Source organism: Desmodus rotundus, chromosome 3 (assembly GCF_022682495.2).
Source record: "Desmodus rotundus isolate HL8 chromosome 3, HLdesRot8A.1, whole genome shotgun sequence".
NCBI classification, from domain to species: Eukaryota; Metazoa; Chordata; class Mammalia; order Chiroptera; family Phyllostomidae; genus Desmodus; species Desmodus rotundus.
The window spans coordinates 55,337,320-55,359,640 of NC_071389.1; the positions used below are offsets into that span (position 1 = coordinate 55,337,320).

General features: G+C 35.1%; 1 protein-coding gene across 7 annotated transcripts in view; it reads right to left on the reverse strand.

Annotated features, from left to right (window-relative positions):
- Positions 1-3,410: 3,410 nt before the first annotated feature.
- ZZZ3 (zinc finger ZZ-type containing 3) overlaps positions 3,411-22,321 on the reverse strand; it is a 97,073-nt gene continuing 78,162 nt past the window's right edge. For 6 of the 7 annotated variants that reach the window (XM_045199581.2, XM_045199580.2, XM_045199582.3 and 3 more), the window contains 9 exons: positions 20,261-20,408; positions 20,056-20,171; positions 19,346-19,417; positions 18,067-18,168; positions 17,125-17,220; positions 14,785-14,937; positions 8,153-8,287; positions 5,241-5,341; positions 3,411-4,697 (listed from right to left, as the gene is read on the reverse strand). In XM_045199581.2, the coding sequence (XP_045055516.1) occupies positions 4,553-4,697; positions 5,241-5,341; positions 8,153-8,287; positions 14,785-14,937; positions 17,125-17,220; positions 18,067-18,168; positions 19,346-19,417; positions 20,056-20,171; positions 20,261-20,408 (1,068 nt within the window). In that variant the 3' untranslated portion in view covers positions 3,411-4,552. The remainder of the gene's footprint in view (positions 4,698-5,240; positions 5,342-8,152; positions 8,288-14,784; positions 14,938-17,124; positions 17,221-18,066; positions 18,169-19,345; positions 19,418-20,055; positions 20,172-20,260; positions 20,409-22,321) is intronic. The other variant, XM_045199579.2, reaches the window with a different exon arrangement.

Genomic DNA, 22,321 nt, shown 5'->3' on the forward strand with positions numbered 1-22,321 from the left:
GTGTACATATGTAGAAGATGTCAGAACACGATCCAAACTCCTTTACAATGGTCTACTTTCAAGGCCTCACCCGATCTGGCCATGTACCCCCTCACCCCATCAATTACCACTCTTCTCTTGCTTGTTTGGCTAAATCTACAACAGTCCACTTAATATTGCCTCAGCAGGCCAAGCTCTTTACTGGTCAGGGCCCTTGTCATCCTCCTGCCTATTGCTCCAGGTATCTGGAAGGCCAATCCATTCAGGTCGCAGCTCAAATCGACCCTTGTCATTGAGGTGCTTTTTCATTATTCTTTCTAAAATGACAGAATGGTCCCCATTCTCCCACCATTTTTCTTCAAGCATTATTTTTCTTCATAGCATTTATCTCTGCCTAAAACTACGTAACTTTTATTGTTGGTCTTCTGAATTAGACTAATAAACTCCACAACAGCAAAGCTTTGTATGCTCAGTCCACACAGAGGAATTATTGAAAGCTAACATTTAATCCTTGAAACTTTATAGTTTTCTCACTTATACAGTGGAGATCATTATAGTAAGCAACCTTACAGAGGTGTTAAGAGAATTAAACAACTTAATAATACATGTAAATTATTAACTAGTTCCTAGTGCTCAATAAAAGGTGGGTTTTTGTCAACATTTACTGAGTGCCTCACTCCCACAATTGGCACTAGGACCCCGAATTTCCACTCTAGTACCCCTTCTATTACATCTGTCTAGAACTACGGCCGAGAATGACGGTGCACGGCCTAACTAGGGACCCAGTGAAAACCCAAATCTCAGCCACCAAGATAACCACATCCTCCAGATAAGACAGGACTCAATTCTTCAGCCCTCGCAGAGCCTGTAAAGGAGATCTCCTGAGGTAAGCCCTCTGTGGGTCCCGCAGACAGGCTCAGGCATGAGGGTGTCCCCTACCTTCCTAGAGAAAAAAATGTTAACTCTCCAAAACATTGGTTATACTACCAAAAACTATTTACTGAGAATCTAAAAACCAGGTCCTAGTAACAGACAGACATGGCTGATCTCCGTCCTCAGAGTTAAATGTGACACCACTCTCGAAAGTCCACTTAATAAGCTACAAGAACCGTGAGAAGAAGAAAAAAAAGGAATTGTTTCTTTTTGTGGGAACTTAACAGCAGCACATTTTTCATCCAGCTGAGAAATAAAAACAAATACTTTGCAGCCTACAAAGGACATGCCTCTATAAACTTGTGAAAAACCTGCTTGTTATCTGGACACTTCTAACCCTGAACAGTGCACCTAGAACAATGGCCTTCCAACTGTGCTATCCACAGTGAAAACAGTTTATATAGCATGACTAGAAAAGCCATTTCACAGAACATGTATCCTTACTACATGTTATGTAATACTCTCTTTCTTTTTTTGTTTAATGTTCCTCATACCTCGGAAAATTGTGTTCAGAAACAAGGCATACTATTAGATTAAGTGAGAGGCACCGAACATGCATGGGAACAAACTCTACCTGAGGCAGGAGACACAAGTCTTAGTCCCAACTTTGCCTAAAGCCTCAAGGTCACATGTTTGCTGCTATACTAGGATATGCAAATTATATGCCTGTGTGTCTGTCTAAGTCATCACGGCAGAGCATTTCAGTGCTTCTCCCTCATCTACAGATCCGCTCCTGCACTCTGCTATAAACCTAGGCACGTGCTCAGGTATGTACTCTAGGAACTACACTGCACAAGCAAGAACGAATGAAAGTCAACCCCTGCCCCCTCCAGCTCCACCACCTTCGTGACACCTGACACCAAGGTAGATAGGGGAAGGAGGCAGACGCGGACTCTGGGGCAATCTGTCTAGGTTAAAATCCAAGCACCACCAATCTGCTAACTATACGACCTTGGGCACGTTATGTAATGTCTCAGGTTATGTGGCTAGATTTCCCCATATGAAAACAGAATGAACCTGCCTCACAACGTTGTCAGAATTAAATCCGTTACTACGTGCTTGCTTGGCACATAGCAAGCACTGTATCAATGTTGGCTATTATTATTAGGTGCACATCACACCAATCAAAACCTCCTCTGCCTAAACCTCAAAGCTGTGGTTTTAGATGTCATTAAAAGTTCCTTCAGCTCTTATCAAATAACTTGAGCACATTATTTCAGGAAACACTACATCTGACCTACTGAATACTACTTAATAAGCAATGCTTTAACAAGTAGGTCTCTGTTGTCTCTTAACAGCCAATACTTCTTTGTAGGAGATGGAAGGCCTACTAGCAGATGACAGCCCTGCCCACTCCTCCAGTCCTCCAACCAAAGTAACACATTACCTCCCACTACTACCCTGTAGGGCCTTTTAAAGCTATAAGGACTATTTGCTTGGAGCTGAAAAAATGCAAAACAAACACATCTTTGCTCAAGCAGAAAATAATCCTTTGTTCCTCAAAATTTTCAAAATCTTTACCCTTGAAAAATACATTTAAGTATATTTATTTTGTCTGTTCTGTTTACATAATAACTATCATTCATAGACCTCTTCCGAAGCATATTTCATACTTTATGGGATTTTTGAACGGATCTGAAGGGTTCTCCAAAACTAACTGGTATTGCTTCTACCCAAACATGGAAGTTACAGAAGTTAGCATCAAGTGCTACTGTCTTGGTGCAAGCCGAAGGTAAGTCTGCTGGTATATTCACTTAACATTTAATATCAAAATGCCCAGACTTCTAATGAATCCCCTTCTCCTTCCCCCAACTAATAATTCCAGGGTGAGAAGTTAAGCTCAAGTCCATTTCCTTTTCTTTCTGATAAGAATATATTTTATCAACATGATCAGTAATCTTTAATATATTATGTTAAAAATCTCATATTTCTATATTTAAAATTATATTACTTTTCTGAATTAAAAGTATTCAGGGTATGGTTTCAGAACCCTACAATGTGGTAAAGAGGATTAGTAAATAATGTTCTCTTAATTTAAAATTAGAAAAAAAAGGAGACTCAAAATTGGGTCAGTATAATACTTAATCAATATTTATACTATCCTTTCCAATAGTCAATAATAACTCCCAGGGAATAGAGTGATTCTCAAAAACCAACTACCTGTATTAAATACATGAGGGGCTTATTTTCATCAAAAAAGAATGAGTAAAATTTTCAACCTGTTCCGTTTTCATATCTGAACACAACTAACTGCCTTTCTCTTTAACCATAGTATGTGTTCTTTTGTAACCTAGTTTAATGTAGTGTTTCAGCACACATTGAATGAAAACATTACCATCTTTTACAGAGCTTCTCAAGTCCACCCTCTTTTCTATAATAGAGCCCTTCCTCTTTTTAAAGGACAGATAGGTAAATTCTTAAAAAAAAAATAATTCGGTTTTAACAGTAGTAAAAAAAATCCAAAATCTAACCAAAGGAAGTCACAACAAGCATTCTGCAATATAAACAGACAGTATCCACATAGTTTATTTCTCACAGTTCTCCTGACAATGAACATTATTCAGGAACATACTGTATACAGATAAGAAGAAACATACAAAATGTTTTAAATGATGCACAACAAAATCCAGCAGTATAAAAGAATGCATGTGAACTCTTGCTCACTGCGCAGACTAAATTTAATCACTTGTTTAAATAGTAATAAAAATACAATCTTTTATGGATCTTGTGCAGACTACAAAAAGAGGGAAATTATTACCATATATATGATCTTTATATTAGGCAGTTTTCTTTGATGAGTTGCACTGACAACTCCAAATACAGAGGCAGAAGGCTGTGTATTTCAAGAAGAATTAATGTTGTGAATCAGAGACTTTACACAGTTACCACCACTGGCACTTTTCACCATAGTTTGTACACATCACATGATCATCTTATATAACAATTACATTTAAAAATATATCTGAGTGACCATTTTGTAACATTCACACACCATGAGCTGGTTAAGGAAGCAATGTGACCGCTGCCTCCTGTAGTGCTTGACTGTTGGTAATAAGGAAAGTTCATTGTGGTTAAAAGAAATTAGACATGAATGTGGTTAAGCAGCTCCAATTTACTAAAGGCCATCAAAGGCCACCACTGGGACAGTGAGTTTTTTTTAAGTGTATATTCTAGAAGCAAACACCTTCATTGGTTAAAACTTTGTCTAAAGAAGTCAGTTCCTGTGCTGAAAACTATTTTCACAAAACTGAAAGCTACTAAACTGTTTTATATAAATACTTTTGTCTTCTCATTATCATATTTATGACCAAGTTCTTCGAAACCTTTGGAATTTACTCACTTTTTAATGTGTGCTCTCATCTCCATCTCACCTATTTAAGCGCCACCTAAAAGACTTTATAAGGTGGCGGTGAGAAACTCACCAAGGAAACCCTTAGCTCACCAGGAATGTTCAGCGGCTGAACAGTGATCTAGAGCCACCACAGTGCAGCGCTGGACGTGACGAGAACACTCAGGAAGCTGTCATGCTGTGAGTGTCACTTCAGGGAAAGCAGAGAATCTTTCCAAACTGTGCACATAATTCACAATGATACCATTGCTATGTGTTGAAGAGGACTAGTATACGACGCTCTCTTCCATGTCATCTGTTTGCTGGAAAGTAGTTGGGGTCAAGGTAATTATAACTGGTGCCCTGGGACACACAGTAGTCCCTGTCTAAAAATGTCTCTGACCTATAAACAGGTTCTAGCTGGTGATCTTCTTTGTGAATATCTGTTTCATGCAGGCTGCAAAGAAAAAACACACACCAAACACATTATTACATGGCAGTGGATGCATTTTGGCTTAAATATTACAAAATCTCCTCACAGCTCAACCAGTTTAAATCCATTAATCTATCAAAATCTCTAATGGAAAGTTAGTTACTTCCCATTATCGCCTAAGAACAGTAATTTTCAACCTTGTCCACCTCACGGCACATATAAACTAATTACTACAATTCTGCAACACACCAAAAAATCTTTTTTCCCAATTTGACTAAAAACATTTTGATTCATTCCCACCAGATGGCTATTGTGTTGGCTGTGACTTTTTTTTTTTCTTTTTTTGACATCTAAGGGAAAAAAGGTCAGTGCCCTGACTAAATAGTCAGATGCTAGAGCTCTTAAAAATTCTTGCAGCACACAGGTTGAAAACCGCTGCCTTAGAAAAACAAAGTTTAATCCACTAGATGTGGTGATTTTCTAAGTGGCCTGGAAATCAAATTTATTAGCTGCTGAGATGCTCCTTACTTGTCAAAATTTAAGATCTAAAATGTAGAAAACACCTACCAGTCTGAACAAGAATCACAGAAATCCAAAGACATTTCCGGAGGACAATCCTGGCAATGCCACCGAACACCCTGGATAGGCTCTGTGCCACAGTTATCACACTATGAAAGATTCGGAGAGAAAGAGCATTAACCTGGATTGTTCCAAAACCTGTTTCTTCTTCTGGAAAACACATGAGGTGCACACAGACATCCTCTCCGCTTTCCCCATGCACTACACCGTGGCCCAACACAAACATGGGTGCATGTTAGGTACAGTTTCTAGCAAACTAGCTGAAATTCCATCCGTTTAAGATCAAGCTACAGGTAGGTAAGAGGAGCATTATACAAAAAATAACTTTAATACGTGTTCAGTTTTTTAAAATTTTACATAACTACAAACTTGGCATTTGATTAGTAACTATTCACTTGAAAAGTACCTCACACTAGTGTACAATGACTGTAATTTGGGAACCACTCAATACCAGTTTAAAAACTACCCAAATATGTTACAGAACTATTTGACAGACTTATCATACCTAACATAAACCCAAGTGAAGACACAATTCCTCTCTGAACGTTTACTTTACTGAATTACTCTCTAAAGCCGCCTAGTAACCAATGACCGCCATGAGGAAAAGGAAGACCCAGCTCTTTCTCAGTGAGGTGACACTGTGATAGCCATCGGTGTGTTCTGTGCTATTCTGGACATCAAAGTCAGTCTCATTTCTAGTTTCTCTGATCACCAGGCGAATAGAACGGCTGACAGACTGGCCAATAAGCCACAGCTGGGTCTTGCAGCAAAATTATGAGAAGTGAAGAGTTTCCTCTGGAAAGGCTGCAGCCGCCAATTAAGAAAATCTCTAAAACAAAAGTAGGATCACTGAGAGATCAAAGGGAAAAACCTAATATAGTCTGACTAACGGCCAGGCCAGAAAACCAAAGATAATTAGTTACACCATACATTAATACTTTTATGTACACTACTACCTCCAAATCTACAATTCATGGTCTCATTATTACTTCCTCCAATCTCATCAAGTACAGTCAATTCTAATGCCTAAAGTGGTCTCAAATCTGTAAATTTATTTCCCTACCCAACAGGCAAATTCAAGAAACTCCCACTTTTTGTCTATATTATCAAAAATAACTCTAACCCAGTCTCCCTGCCTCTAGCCTTCTTTTCTTCCTGTCCATTCTCCACACTAAAGATATAATAATCTTTTTCTCCTTCACTTAAGTTTTTTCAATTACATAAATTAACATACATGACTACATTACTGTTAAAAAATTTAACATATAGCCCTGGCTGGTGTGGCTCAGTGGTTTGAGTGCTGGCCTGTGAACTAAAAGGTCGCCAGTTCCACCCCTGCTCAGGGCACACGCCTGGGTTGTGGGCCACACCCCCAGTTTGGGGTGTGCTGCGAGAGGCAAACTGATCAATGTATCTCTTACACACTTATGTTTCTCTCCCTTTCCTCCCCTCCTTTCCCCTCCCTCTAAAAATAGATAAATAAAATACTTTAAAAAACAATTAACAACACAGTAGTCAGAAATTAAAGAGTTATCCACTCTAAACCAACTGCCTTCCTTAGGTTATCAATACTGATAGTTTAAGAATGACCTTTCTGAGATGCAAATTTCATACTACTGTATGCTGAAAATCCTTCAGTGGTTCCTCAATCCTTTAGGACAGGGGTCCCCAACCTCTGGGGGCCAGTACAGGTCCAGGCCTGTTAGGAACCAGGCTTCAGAGCAGGAGGTGATTTTGAATGTAATGCACTTGAATCATCCCAAAACCATCCCTCCCTACTCCCTGTCTTTTTGAAAAATTATCTTCCACAAAATCGGTCCCTGCTGCCAAAAAGTTGGAGACTGCTGCTTTAGGACAGTTTAAACTCCTTAGCAAAATTCCCAAGGCACCTCAATAACTCCTCACTACTCTCCAATATGCACTCTAGTTGTACTCAACTATTTTACTTACTTCTCTAAATTCCTTAAGATGAAAACAGACTAAGTAAGGGCAGAAACTGAGTCTGTCTTGTTTACTGCTGAACTTCTAGAACTAAACAAAGGGCCTCAAATATAATGAGTATTTCAAAATTTAGTGGAATGAATAAATGTATTCCTACTAGTCTCTGAAAAAAGTACCAAAGATCATTGAATTTGAAAGGGGAAAGAAATTTCTGATCCATGAACAACAGCAACGAAAGAGAAACAGCTCCATGGGTACATGGATAAAGAAGATGCCACACACACGGGCATAAGGGCATTCAGCCATAAAACAGAAGGGAATCCTGCCATTTGTGACAACATGGATGAACCTAGAGGGCATTATGCAAATTAAAATAAGCCAGACAGTGAAAGACAAATGCTACATGATCTCTCTGATAGGTGGAATCTAAAAAAGTCAAATTCCGAGAAGAGAGTAGAACAGGGCTGGGGATCAAGGGTAAGAAAAGCGGGGAGGTGTTGGTCAAAGGGCACAAACTTTCAATGATAAGATAGTAAGTTCTGGAGACCTAATGTACAGCATGTGATGACAGTTAATGATAATTTTCAAGTATACAGCACTGGAAATTTGCTAACAGAGTGTATCTTAAGTGTTCTCACCACACAAAAAAGTGGTAACTATGCGAGGTGATTTTTTTTTTATACCGTAAATATATACATTTTTTACTTGCCAATTATATCTTAAAAAAGAGAAATAACTAGACAAAAACTTCTCATCTCACATTTTACCTCCAAGTATAGACACCTGTGTGTCTGCCTTTTAGTAACTACAGCACATTACTTTATATAAACAAACAGGACAAGAGCTAAATTTACATTTACTTGTATGCTTTTAAGTTGTGCCATTTAAAGCTCCAAAACTATCTTAAATATCTATCATCCTTTCAAAAATTAAATAAAATTATAGTAAGTAGTATTTACCTTGAAGCCCACATGTTGTACAAATCCACTTTCAGCTTGCATTTGCTGAAGTTTCTGCTTCTTTAACTTTTTAAACTGTAATAGTTCCTTATATTCAGGTAAATTCCTATACATGATAGGAATACTTTCTTCATCCTATTGAAATAAGAAACAATAAAACAAAATGTCAGTTTGGTAATTAAAATGAACTAAATATAAGAATAATGATGTAGAATATTTTCTATCAAGATTTTTTACTTTTAAGGCACCTCATCTTTTAGAAAATTAGAAGCACAGAAAATTAGTGTTGCTATTAACAATATTTCAGACTCATGCTTTTGGAGAGCTTCTTAATGCAAGAGTAATACTGGATCATAGTATGCTACCTCACAATGCAAGGATCAGGGGAACATGGCATGATTCCCACCTCTGTCATACACTAGGTGCAGACTCACTCCACCCAGACACATTTGTGGCTACTTGAGAGTACCCTGGCTACTTGAGAGTACCCTGATGCTTCCTCAGGTAAATAAGACTTTTTATTAACAACAAGCAAACCAATCTCTGCTTGCTTTCTGTTCTGTACTCCCAATGATCAAGGCATTACATTCCTCTCTTACTCAAGGGGATGAAATAAGTCACAAAGATGAGGAATAAAAACCATATAAATATATGAAGTTGAAGTTGGAAGACGAGCTACTGCCTCCTGTTCTCCCAATTTATTTGTGCTCTGTCACCAAGACCTTTTTTCTTTCCTTTGCTACCTCATGACTGATCCCATGGTCACTAATCCCCACAACACTCCTAAAAAGCACACACACCACTCACCCCACATTTCATCAATTTGCAGTCCTGGACCAGACAACGCTTGCCCCTCTCGTCCCTCTTGTTCTCCATGTTAGGTATTATTAAACTATGGTGTTTATTTTACATCAAGGAAACCAGCTTTTATAGGAGTTCTAACATTTGCCCAAGGTCAAATAGTTAATTAGCTGTAGAGTCTGATGATATGAACCTGATTTGTCTGACTCTAACTCCTTACAAATTCAGCAGCCTGAAGCCTAAGTAAGAGAAATATCCTTAAATTTTCACTGTCTTCTATGTAATCCAACAAATTCTGTCACTATTTAACAGTTTCTAATACCTCTCTCAACTTGGTTGTCTACAGCATCCATTCCCTCCTCTGCCCCCACCATTACTTAAAATTTCCCAAAAGCTTCCTGACTGTCTACAGCATCACATCCAAAGTCCTTAGCTAGGTAAAAGATTCTCTACAATCTCACACTTCATCTACCATAAGGTCTCACTATCTTTCATTCATTTCAAATTCTTGTCAACTGAAGATATTAAATAATAGCTACTGCCTTCCTATGTCACCACTTAGACAACATAAGTAATCTAGTAAATACGTACCACTAATAGATATGTGACCTACATAAATAATGCAGTAAGAGATTTTATAATATTGAATTCAGATACTTTAAGCAAATACAAAGTAAAACCTCTGCTACATTTTTTTTTAATTTGCATTTTTAAGTCTAAGGATATTATTGAATTTGGTCAACAATACTAAGATTAAGAGAAGTTAAATTACCTCACACCCATTAGGGTGGCTACTATCAAAAGACAAAAACAAACAGAAAATAGTAAGTACTGGCAAGGATGTTAGAGAAATTGAAACGCCTGAGCATTGGTGGTGAAAATATTGCAGCCACTATGGAAAACTGTATGGTGGTCCCTCAAAAATTAAACTGAATCACCATGTGATCCAACAGTTCTCTTCTGCATATAATCAAAAGAAGTGAAAGCAGAGACTTGAATAGATAGATATTTATATACCTGTTCATAGCGGTATTCACAACAGCCCAATGGTTGAAGCTATCTAAGTATGCACTGACAGATGAATGGATAAACAAAGTGTGGTATACATATATAATGCAATGTTATTCAGCCTTAAAAAGGAAGGAAGTTATGATACGTTACAAGATAAATGAATCTTGAGGACATTATGCTAAGTGATATAAGCCAGTCATAGAAGGACAAAAACTGTATGATTCCACTTATATAAAATATGTAGAATAATCAAATTCACGGAGACATAAAGTACATTGGTAGTTGTCAGGGGTTGGAAGGAGGGAATGTTAAATGGATGAAGAGTTTCAGTTTTGCAAACTGTAAAGAGTTCTGAAGCTCTCATGGTAATATGAATATACTTAACACTACTGAACTGTACACTTAAAATTGATAAAATGGTAACTTTTATGTTATATGTATTTACCACAAAATAAAAATTCCAAAAAATTACTCACCCATAAACAGATCTCCTAGTTCTAATTATTTTAAATTTACACAGAGGGGAAATATATTTATATTTATATATTTATATGTTTAGTCCAATGGGGCTAAAATGCATAATTTAAAACTAAGGAAGTATATACATGTAATCACATTGTCTCTCTTAGCTCTTTTTATTTTTTTCTGGAAAGAGAAATTAAAATCTGCAAATTTTACCATTACAGAGTTCATGAATACAGTAGGTGCCCCTTATCCACATTTTTATTTTCCATGGTTTCAGTTGCCCACGGTCAACTGCAGTCTGAAAATATTAAGTGGAAAATTCCAGAAATCAACAATTGGTTAAGTTTTCAGTTATGAGCCATTTTGAGTATCATGATGAAATTTCACACCACCCCAATCCATCCTGCCTGGGACATAAATTATTCCTTTGTCCAGTGTATCTAAACCATATATATGCTACCTGTCTGCTAGTCACTCAGTAACTGTGTCAAGTATCAGACTCTTAACAGTATGCAGTGCTTTTGGTTAAAGAGCCCCTATTTCACTTAGTAATGGCCCCAAAGCGCAAGAGTAGTGATGCCGGCAATTTGGACATGCCAAGGAGAAGTTGTAAAGTGCTTCCTTGAAGTAAAAAGGTGAAAATTCTCAACTTAATGAGAAAAAAAAAATCTTACACTAAGGTTGCTAAGATCTGCAGTAAGAATAAATCTACCTATGAAATTGCCTAATATTACAAGAAAAAACACAGTATTTATAGGGTTTAGAACTATCCGTGGTTTCATGCACCCACTGTGGGGGAAAGGGATGTCTTAGAATGTATTCCCTGAGGATAAGAGGGGACTACTGTATACATTTGAACAACTATTTTAAAGTAATCAGCATAATTTGAACTGGTGTTCATTTAAAAATAAAGTCAACCAAACAAAAGTTAAATCTGCTATATTTTGCCAATGCTCTCAAAGTGTACTTCTTTTAAATATCCTGCCACCACTCCTCACCTGGCTAAATTTTACTGATCTTCCAATCGCCAGCTTGACTGTCACTTCCTCAGGTCTCCATTTAAACTCCCAATCTAAATTAAGTACCTCTTAAATAATTATGCTAGCACATTTTTTGAAGCACTTTTTAAAATCTGTAATTTATTAATATAAGTATACATTTATCTCCTCTCACAAAACTAAGATTTATGAGAGCAAAGATATATTTTGTTTACTATTGCAGGTATTTAGTTGAACTCTAGCAGAGCCTGCTATATATTAAGTGTAAATAAATATTTCTGAAATAAATAATTCTAATAGTCACAAAGTATAAAATTACAGAAAAATGGAACATCCTAAGACATAGCAGATATTATTTTCAAAACACAAATTAAAATCAATTTTTTAAAAACAAGCATTTTATACTAGTTTGATACCAAAGTATATAATCAGTATTTGATTAATCTAGAAACAGAACAAAGACTTACTTTTATCTACTGATTTTTCATTAAAATCTCCTTTTCCAATTATTACATATAACCAGAGTTTAAGAAAGATAAAAGGTAATCTTTATGTCCTTTAAGTAAGGAATCAGAATCATGTTTAATTATTGATAAAATGAATTTTAGGATAAAAAAATATTAACAGCAATAAAAAGAAATAGCTATAAATAAAAAGTGAAATGAAATGAATTAACCAAATTAGCATCCAGTGGATCAAACAGTGAGGAATTATTCTAAGAGGATTTAAAAAGTATAATTTGACTTTACTTCTGTAGTAGGATATATCCTGAAGCAAAAAAGAACTAAAAAAAAAAAAATCTTTCTTCACTAAACATATCACTGATGGTAGTGTTAGTATATTCTGAGACTTTTGTGAGCAGTGTTATATGAAGACAGTGAGTATTATGTTGATGTAACTGATAATGGGATCTTCAAAGTGGAACAAAGGAGACACATATGTAAGATCAATAAGGGAAAACTAAAATCTCCATAATTTTTAAGTTGGATTTGAAATTAAAATATGACCTTATGATGTGTTTTATCTTTGAACAAATATACAACTTATTTACCAGCTTAGGCCACTAAATAGGCCTAGAAACAATGATCAACCGAACAGCAACTAATGTTCCCAGAGTAAGGAAATACACAAAATGACCCATAACTTCCTTGACATACCAGACAGTAAAGAAACTATCAAAGACTAGTATACTAGAGTCTTGTCAAAAGAATTCAAAATCCAACCTGAATAGGTTACAACTTTCAATGTACTGAAACACATTAAATATATTTAAGTCTAACAGTTCTTAAGAATATAAAATTAAAAAACTCATTAGTCATTTTTCAGAGAATATTAGAGAATAAACTCATTTTATTATTACTATTATTTACCTATTTATTTTTAGAGAGAAGGGAAAGGAAGGAGAAAGAGAGGGAGAGAAACATCAATGTGTGGTTGCCTCTCATGCACCTGCTACTGGGGACCTGGTCTGCAACCCAGGCATGTGCCCTGCCTGGGAATCGAACCAGTGACCTTTTGGTTCGCAGGCCTGAGCTCAATCCACTGAGCTGCACCAGCCAGGTGTAGCTTGTTATTTTAAACTCATTATTTGAAAAGGAAAAAAATAACTCAGGCTGGTGTGGCTCAGTTGGTTGGAGAGTCATCCCATAAACTGAAAGGCTGCAGGTTCAGTCCCTGGTCAGAGCATGGAAAAGGCAAGTATCAGTGTTTCTCTCTCTCCCCTTCCTTTCCTCCCTCTCCCTTTCTCTAAAAATAAATAAATAAAACCTTAAAAAATAAGTAAATAAATTTAAAAAATAAAACCAATAAGCATATCCTCAGGTGACATTTAAAAAACAAAAACAAAAAATAAGAAAATAAAAAGAAGAATCAGGCAGTTGTCCAAGCTGTTCTAAAATTGCCCAGCGTTGCCCTGGCCAGTGTGGCTCAGCTGGTTTTAGCACCACTCAGTAGAACCAAAAGGTTGCAGGTTAATACCTGGTCAGGGGACACACCTGGGTTGTAGATTCTGTCCCCAGTTGGTGCACGTGTAAGAGGCAACGGATAGATGTTTCTCTCACATGAATGTTTCTCTCCCTCTCTCTCTCCCTGCCTTCCCCTCTCTCTAAAATCAATAAGCACGTCCTCAGGTGAGAATTAAAAACAAAATTCTAAAAAAAAATTTTTTGCCCTGGCTGGTGTGGTTCAGTGGATTGAATGCTGGCCTGCGAAGCAAGAGTTTGCTGGTTCGGTTCCCAGTCAGGGCCCATGCCTGGGTTGCAGGCCAGGTCCCCAGTGGGGGGCGCGAAAGAGGGAACCACACATTGATGTTCCTCTTTGTCTCTTTCTCTCTCCCTTCCCCTCTAAATAAAATCTTTTTTAAAAAATTATTTTTTTAAATAAATAAATAAATTTGTCCAGTGTTCCAAATTTGTTGGTGGCTGGGATTAGATTTCAAAGTATTTTTTTTTTTCAAATCACTAAAGTAATAAATGTTCACTATAATAAGCAAGGAGTACAGGTACCTTATACACATTTAAAAACAAAAACAAAAACAAAGCTCCTCCCAACCTCACCTTACTTCCTCTCAAATAACCAGTATGAATAGTTTATTGTGTATTTTTCTACTTCCCCTTTCCTCCCCTAGTGGTTATACTGCCTTTTTCTATATGTAGGATAATCAAAGTTGATGAAGAGGGTTTACTTTATATTCTAACTAATAAGTGAAGAAGAAATGAAAGAGTATCACTATTGCATAGCATCTAATGAATTTATAGATCTAGGCAACAATCAAAGGCTGCTATTTAAATTAAAAAAAATAGGAGAGCTGACCAGACTGATGAAAGCACACACGAAGCACCCTGCCCACCCTAACAAACAAGAAGTCTTAGTCTGATCCATTATCTAGACCTGCTGATTTACAAAGATTCAGGGAACAGAGAAAGAGGTTAAATGACACCAAGGAGAGGCAAATAATAAAATCCACATGGTGGCAAATCCTACAAGACCAATGACTCAGTTTTTCAACAACAACAAAAATGAAAAAGTTGTGAATGGGTAAAAGGAGGAGGGAAGGAGGAAATCTACTGCAATTTAAAACTGGGAAAATGTGAACTGACAAAACTGGGATAGGTGGGAAGTATAGATGAAAATAAGACTGCCATAAATAGAATTGTTGAAGTTGAGTGATGGGTACAGATGGGTGTATTATACTATTCTATTTCACTTAATAAAAAAGTTGACTTGTTAATTAAAAAAAAGAAACCAACATTCTCTGAAGAATAGGAATAATTAGGAAATCCCAGTGCTCTCATTGTGTATCCTAATCTATACAATGAATAGGTAAATATACACAAATAGTATAAACAGATAACTTACTGATGCCTCCTCGACAGCAGTGTTCATATGGCTGTGAAAACAAGATCGGTCATCATCTTCATCCATGTACACTGGTGGTTCATGGGAAGTCATAAAAGTGGAAGGTTTAAAGAGATGCTTATTAAGGGGGTGTTGTCGTCTGCTTGTTGAAGACTAAATGAAAAAACAAATTTGTAATTGAAACAGTGGGTAATCATTAAAAGAATCAAAAAGATAAAAATATAAATGTTACTTTCTTCAAGCCTATCAATTAGAAGAATTTCACCTTTTTCATCATATTATATAGCTGGCTGTTCTGTTATCTGGATTTTTAAGGCACAATTAGCCTTAAAACCCCTCCAAAACCAAATGTAGGGGGAGCACCCCAACGACAGAAACACATGCTTATTATTCAGCTTATATTTGTATCCCCAGCATTTATCACTTCCATTCAAATTCTAAACTGAGCTCCTCTTATGGTCCTCTTACAGAAATTAGGGAATAAAGTAGCCTAAGCCACAGAGAAAACTATCAAAAGTTTCCACAACATGGTGAATGTCTGAAAATAGTACTTAACATTGATTTACTGCTCACTCTTTATCAATCTCATTTAAGCCTCACATCATTCCTATAAAGCAGTTATTATCACCTCATTTAAGATAAAAAAAAAAATAGAGGCACAGGGAGCTAGGTAAGCTGCTTGTGCAAGGTGTTATAGCTCAATAGTGGTAGAACCAACATCACAAACTAGGTCCATGTAATGCCAAAGCTCTCATTCTAAACCACTATGCAGAATGCCTTTCCGTTAGCCACAAAGAATAACCTCGGCTATATGGAGAACCATTATTTCATGTTTCAAAATTCAAAGTCTAACCAAAGCAAGGAATCACTTCGGGCTCTATCTCTACAGTAAAAATGTCTGCTATCTTAAAATTCTTTGCATCCAATGGAGGAAACATATTTAGGTTTCTTTATTATTTCTTTTATTACCATCTAGTCTTAGCTGTGATAATATAAGGTATACAATACATCTAAGGTTAACTTAAAAACTAACCAAAAATTAGAGCTGTTAAGTTGAATGTTGGTTATTAAGGTTCCAATACTCCAAGTTATAGTATGGCCTTTACATATCTAATATAGGTAATGTTAGTATTTAGGGGAAAACAAAATCCAGGTTATTTAAAACAACTGACAAATTAAAACAAGCTTCCAAAACTTGGTAAAAACAAAACTTATAAAACATGGAATTGCATAAACAATATTCTTAATGTAAAATTATGTAAAATAGCTTCAATAAAGGTAACAGCATTAGATATACTCTTTATTGTGAAGGATGGCAGTGGTGGACGAGGGCAAGCACCAGGATTATTTACTAAGGAAGTACAATTAGGCCATTATTTGCTTTATTTTTCATAATTGAAGCATCAAAACAAAACACCTGGCTACAATTTCATACAGTGTGTTCTATAGGAAAGGGACTGTAGTTCTTTCACAAGCAGAGAATAATGGACATGGCCTGCAAAAACAATGACAGAATCAATGGTTCCTGGACTTAATAGCTATGTGAGTAGACAATTTACTCAACATATCTTTTTTTTTTTTTTAAGATTTTATTTACTTATTTTTTTAGAGAGGGAAAGGGAGGGAGATAAACATGGCAGTATGGTTGCCTCTTGTACGCCCTCTACTGGGGGCCTGGTCTACAACCCAGGCATGTGTCCTAGACTGGGAATTGAACAAGCGAACCTTTAGTTCACAGGCCAGTACTCAATCCACTGAGCCACACCAGCCAGGGATACTCAACATATCTTAAGACCTAGTTTTCTCACCTATAAAAAGGTGGTACAACAGCACCTGGCCCAGAGCATTCGAAATGAGAGTAACAGCTAGCTACTAACATTATTATCAGTAAAGTGAAGGTGGTAGTATTACTTACACTCCTAGAATCATGGTGAGGGTCTTAAACATTTCTATTCTTGAATTTAAAGAGCATATCTAACAAACAGAAACTTACCGTGTTTATTAAAGAGCTGAACATCCTAAAAACTTTATCACCACAAAGGCCTTTAGGACATATGAGTACATTCGATCTAAAATCTGAGTATCACTCATTCATATCAACTAACCTACTCCTAAGAAAATAATGAACAAACATCATTAAAGCTCACACAATTAAACTTAGCAGCAATAAGGGAACCCTATCCTGTGTTTATGTTCAATGTAACAAAACATTTAGAAAAGTCAAATTTTAAAAATAAAACAACTGTGTTCTAATAAATGTATATAATTTTACATAGCAATTCTGACTTTGATAAGTTTAATCTAAGATCTTAGGTTTACTTTCATCTATTTTCTTCTTACCTTTTTGGAGTATATATATAAATTTGGTGTTCTGCCTGGGACTGGAATGCCAGCTTTAGTTAGTTTTATGAAATACTTCTGCACTCGGCTGGCAACCTAAGGAAACATGAAAAGCCTTTTAACATAATGCTAAGGCATGACAATACCTGAATAGTTTTTTTTTGTTTTTGTACCATTTTGAAATTTATTTATCTAAGTGTATACGCTTTCCATTAAAATTTAAGTCCCTTGAAAGCAAGTATAGAAGATCCTGAAGGACTATCAAATTGGGATTCATTGCTGTATGTTCTACATTTATTCATTCTATCTTATACCATTATTTATTTCCTTTCTACTGGATCATTCCCATTAGCATATAAGCATGTATATAATAACTGAATAATTTTTTAAAATTAATATTTTTGTGTATCTAAATGAATGCTAACAATTTAAAATTTATCATAAATCTAGAAGCAATTTTAAACTGCCACGAAAGAGACTTATACTCTAAAAATGTTTGATTCCAAAGCTAAACCCCTATTTTCAGCTTGTGAATATACATACTTATAACATAAAAAACACATCTATTAATATTGATGGGAATGTAATGGAGAAAACTGCTACTTTTTTTTTAAGACAACTGGGTAATACTAACTGAGGTCACAAATCTATTTCTACAATCTAAGTAAAAAGTACATAACTAGTGTGTCATTAAGCATTCAACAGACATTAAGTCCATTACATTTTTTATTTTTTTAGTATTTATTAATGATCCAAAGCAGGATTATCTCAAGTTGTTTCTGAAATCAACACAAAAATATACAATGCTAATTCAAAACCCTACATTCTATAGCATTCAGTAGCTAAAAATGATGCTGCAGATCTGCTGCTGTCAGCTGCATTATTCTTCATTAAAAAACTATGAAAAACATACCAACACTAAGGGGCCATCTCTTCAATTACCTGTTTTGCTGTCCTATTGCCCAGTTCATCTGCTATCTTCTGCCAGCGCCGAGATTCTACTTCTTCAGGAGGGTATTTCAGGAGTAGCTGTTCAAGCTTTTTCTAAGCCAAATCCAAGACAACATTTAAGAAAGGTTAATACCAAGTGTCTAAATAAATATATTCAGATTTCATTTTAAATTATATTTCCTCCCCAACTTTGGGGAGGGTAGGTGCCAGAAATACTCGTGGTAAGAAAAATTTCTCATAAGCAACTTAAAAGACTTCACTGGGAAAAAGAGATTAGAGAATAAACCTACAGGAGACCTTATAAAGATTTTCTAATCATTTCAGTAAAAAGACAGCACAAAAACATTAATTAATTAGTATTTTACACATCTTGTTGTCTTCCCATTGACCATTTTCTCCTGTTAGACTATGTTTAAGCTTACCCCTATACATTTGACAAAAACATAAATTCATTTGGATCTAGACAGAAAAAGAAACTTTTCCTTTCTTTGCATGGTCCTCCATTAAAATATATGATTTTAATATTCTGACCTATTCCTAAACTCTCCCAGTCCTAAAGATGCAGAATAATCTGGATGCTTGAAGTAACGATTCTTAAACTTTTAATACTTTATTACAGCTTGGGATTAATCCTGAGACAGAAATGTGCTTCAAACCAGACCCACAAACAATCCTAGCTATATGGCAAAATGTAACAGCGTTCTGACCTGGCTTTGTCAGCTTTCCTCCACAACAAAAACAAGAATTCACATTGGGGCACATCTTAACTTGGTCCCAAGTTTTTCTCGCTCCCAAAACTGCATTATAAAAATTTTATTCTATCCACTTCACTACTTTTTTTTCTAAAAATTTTTTAGTCCTCACCAAAGGACATTTTTTTCATTGCTTTTAGAGAGAGAGAAGAAAGGAGAAAGGAAAGGAGAGAGAAACACACTGATGCAAGAGAGAAACATCAACCAATTGCTTCCCACACATGCCTGGACCAGGAATCAAACCCTCAACCTCTTGGTTACAGGATGATGCTCCAACCAACTGAGCCACACTTTTTCAATCTCCCTCCCAAAACCCAGATTCCTTCTTCAAAAATCATCCCAAACAGGATTTCATATATTCTCAAAATCCAAAATTCCTGAAGTGTGCAAAAAGTATACAGAAATGTTTAAATATTTTAAATTCATGATGAAGAGGGATTATATACAATATATACTTTATCCATAATCTAATCTTAACTTTTTTTTTTTAACCTACACAATTTAGAAATATCTATTACCTGTTCTTCAACAGTCCACAATTGGTTAAAGGTTTCAGGTTTGGTATCATCACACAGACGTCCTCTTATCATCTACATATAAAACGAAGCTTTTGTCAAAGACAAAATAATAAAGACTACACCCTGAGACAGCCAAATAACACAAATTATGGAACATTTTTATTAATTTCAAAATATTTTAGTAAATTTATTTTTTAAATGTGTACATAATGTTTTATTGTTAGAAAATGTTTTCACATTCCTTTACTTCATTTGGTTTTATGAAATAAAACCACTGTAGTAGGCATATTACACGTATTACTCATTTAATCCTTACAACAACTCTATAGCACAGGGAGTATTAATCATATTTTATATGAGACAACTGCAACTTGGAGACCTTAATATATATATATGACATCTGAAGTTCCACAGCTAGAAGGTTTTGGATGATTTAAAATGATAATTAGGATTTGTGTGAAATTTTGCAAAATTTCATTGTATAAAAATGGTATCTTTAAAAGTTTTAAAAAGAATTTTAGGTAACAGTACACATTCTAAAGGTTTTAGAGTTTGGATTCCAACAAGCCAGGTTTCTATTAACTTCAAAGTTCATGTCCCTGCTATCTTCAGTGAATGAATGCTTGAATTTTAACAATACAAATCACAAAAGGTTAAAATATTTTGTCTACAATTCAAATTTTCCTCCTCAAACACTCTATACTACTTACTTGAGGACGACTGCTTGAGCCTTCTGGACCATCACTTAAAGGCAACATAGAGTATGAAAGGGACTCTCCATCCTTCCTAGGATCTGAAGGACTTTTTGGTCTAGCAGGTAAACCTACTAAAAAACAACAACAAAACCCACCATGTGTAGGATTATTAAAGCAAAACTTAGTATTTCTCTAATCAAATTCTTTTATCATTTCTTACCTTTATCAAAAACTAGCTTAACTCTCCTAGTATGTCTTTTACGATTTTTAAATTCTCTTTCAAAGTTCCCAAGGCTATTGGTATATTGGTCCCATACAATCTCGGGCAACTGAACAACTCTCTGTGGATATGGAAGCCCTATATCAGCCTGGAAAAAATAAAAGTCTAAATTTAATTCAAGAAATTATCAACTATTGACAAAATTCAGATGACTCTTAAATCGAAATAATCATCAACTGGGCATTTCTAGCCACTCTTGAAATCCAATAGCCAGTGAAGTTAAGTTAATATAGTCTAAATATTGAATGGTAAAGTTGACAGCAATAAAAAGAAGAATGAGTTTAACAACATAAGCACTCTTTTTATAGCTCTAAGGCTGAACAATAGTGACATATTGTACATTATCACTAACACACTTTAAACATAACTAGCAAAGCAAAGGTTTTAATGTTTAATAACATCATATGAAATATTATACTTGACTGCAACAGTTTAAATGTACCATCATGAATTATTTTCACAATATATATTTTACCACACGTAAAAAAACTACAACATCTTGAGAATCAAAATTACACCTTTAATTTACTTGCAATTCAATTACTTTACCAACCACCTTTAGAGAAGTCATTAATTGTCATAATTACTACAATTAGTTCACTATGATCAATATCTTTTAATAAGGATTTGGGTTACACAGGTAGATGCTTTTGTCAATACTCATAGAATGATAATTAGGATTTATAAATTTCATTGTGTGAAAACGTTATCTTTAAAAAAGTTTTAAAAAGAATTTTAGTTAACGGTACACATTCTAAAGTGTTTTGGTATAAAGTTAATACATGACTGCAACTTTGAAATACATCAAAAGCGTTCTATCTGAAAATAAGATGGAATGATGGATTGAAGGACTGACAGATATGTGATAAAGCAAAATAGTGAAATGATAATTGTAGAATCTAGGTAGTAGATATGTGTATGTTAACTAATTACAATACCTCCAATGTTTTGGCGTACTTAGCATTTTTCATAATGAGATATTAAAGAGAAAAAATCCAGTCATAAATGATAAAAACTGGAAAGCAAAATCTACTTTGTGACACAGAATACTTAATTTTTATTTTGCTTATACATATTACATTATCACAATCACTATCATAATAGAACCTGTAAGTTTAAGAATCCACTTCTGCAAAATCAGACTGTCTTCTAAAGTAGCAATGGTAATATCAAAGAAAGCTAATAAGCCATAAATGTTCCCTGCATTCTATATACTAATATATACCATAAGTTTCCTCAATTTTAATGAGGAGTTTCTAGATGTCCCCTAAAACAGATCACATGTCAACAATTTAATAGGGTAAATCTAAAGAAAACAGGCAAATTAATAATACACGAATAAACACAGAAAAACAAGAGTCAAACATCTAAAGTAAATACAGTAGAAAAATTTCTTTCTAAGGAACATCTTTTACAAATACTAAAGTATCTGAATTTCACATACACCTGTAAATTTTTTGTAAAAAGTTCTTAAGGTGCTCTGTATCATAACTGTTCCTGAAACAAAATAAAAAGAAATTCAGTTCTTAATTAAACCTGGATTAATGTTGTGATGATGGCTGTGCATGGTGCCAGGTGGGTGCTGGAAGTATTGGGGGAACCTTTATAGAGCACGTTAAATGTCTAGCCATTGTGCTGTTACATCTGAAGCTGATACAAAATTGTATTAAATGTGAACTATAATTGAAAAATAGAATTAAAAAAAGAAAAACATTAAAATAAAGAGGAATTATATTATTTTAACTTAATCAATATAAGTACATTAAAATAATAACATTGTTCTGTGGGGTATATTATGTATGTAGATGTAAAATTGAAGACAAGCAGTACAAAGAATGAGGAGCAGGTAAATGGAATTATACTGCTGTGAGATTCGTACATCTTATGGGAAGTGTAATAACGTTAATTCTAAGTAGATTATATTAATTGAATAATGGATATGGAAGTCTCGAAAACAACATAAAAAAAACAATATAAAGAGGGATGCTAAGAGGCCAATAG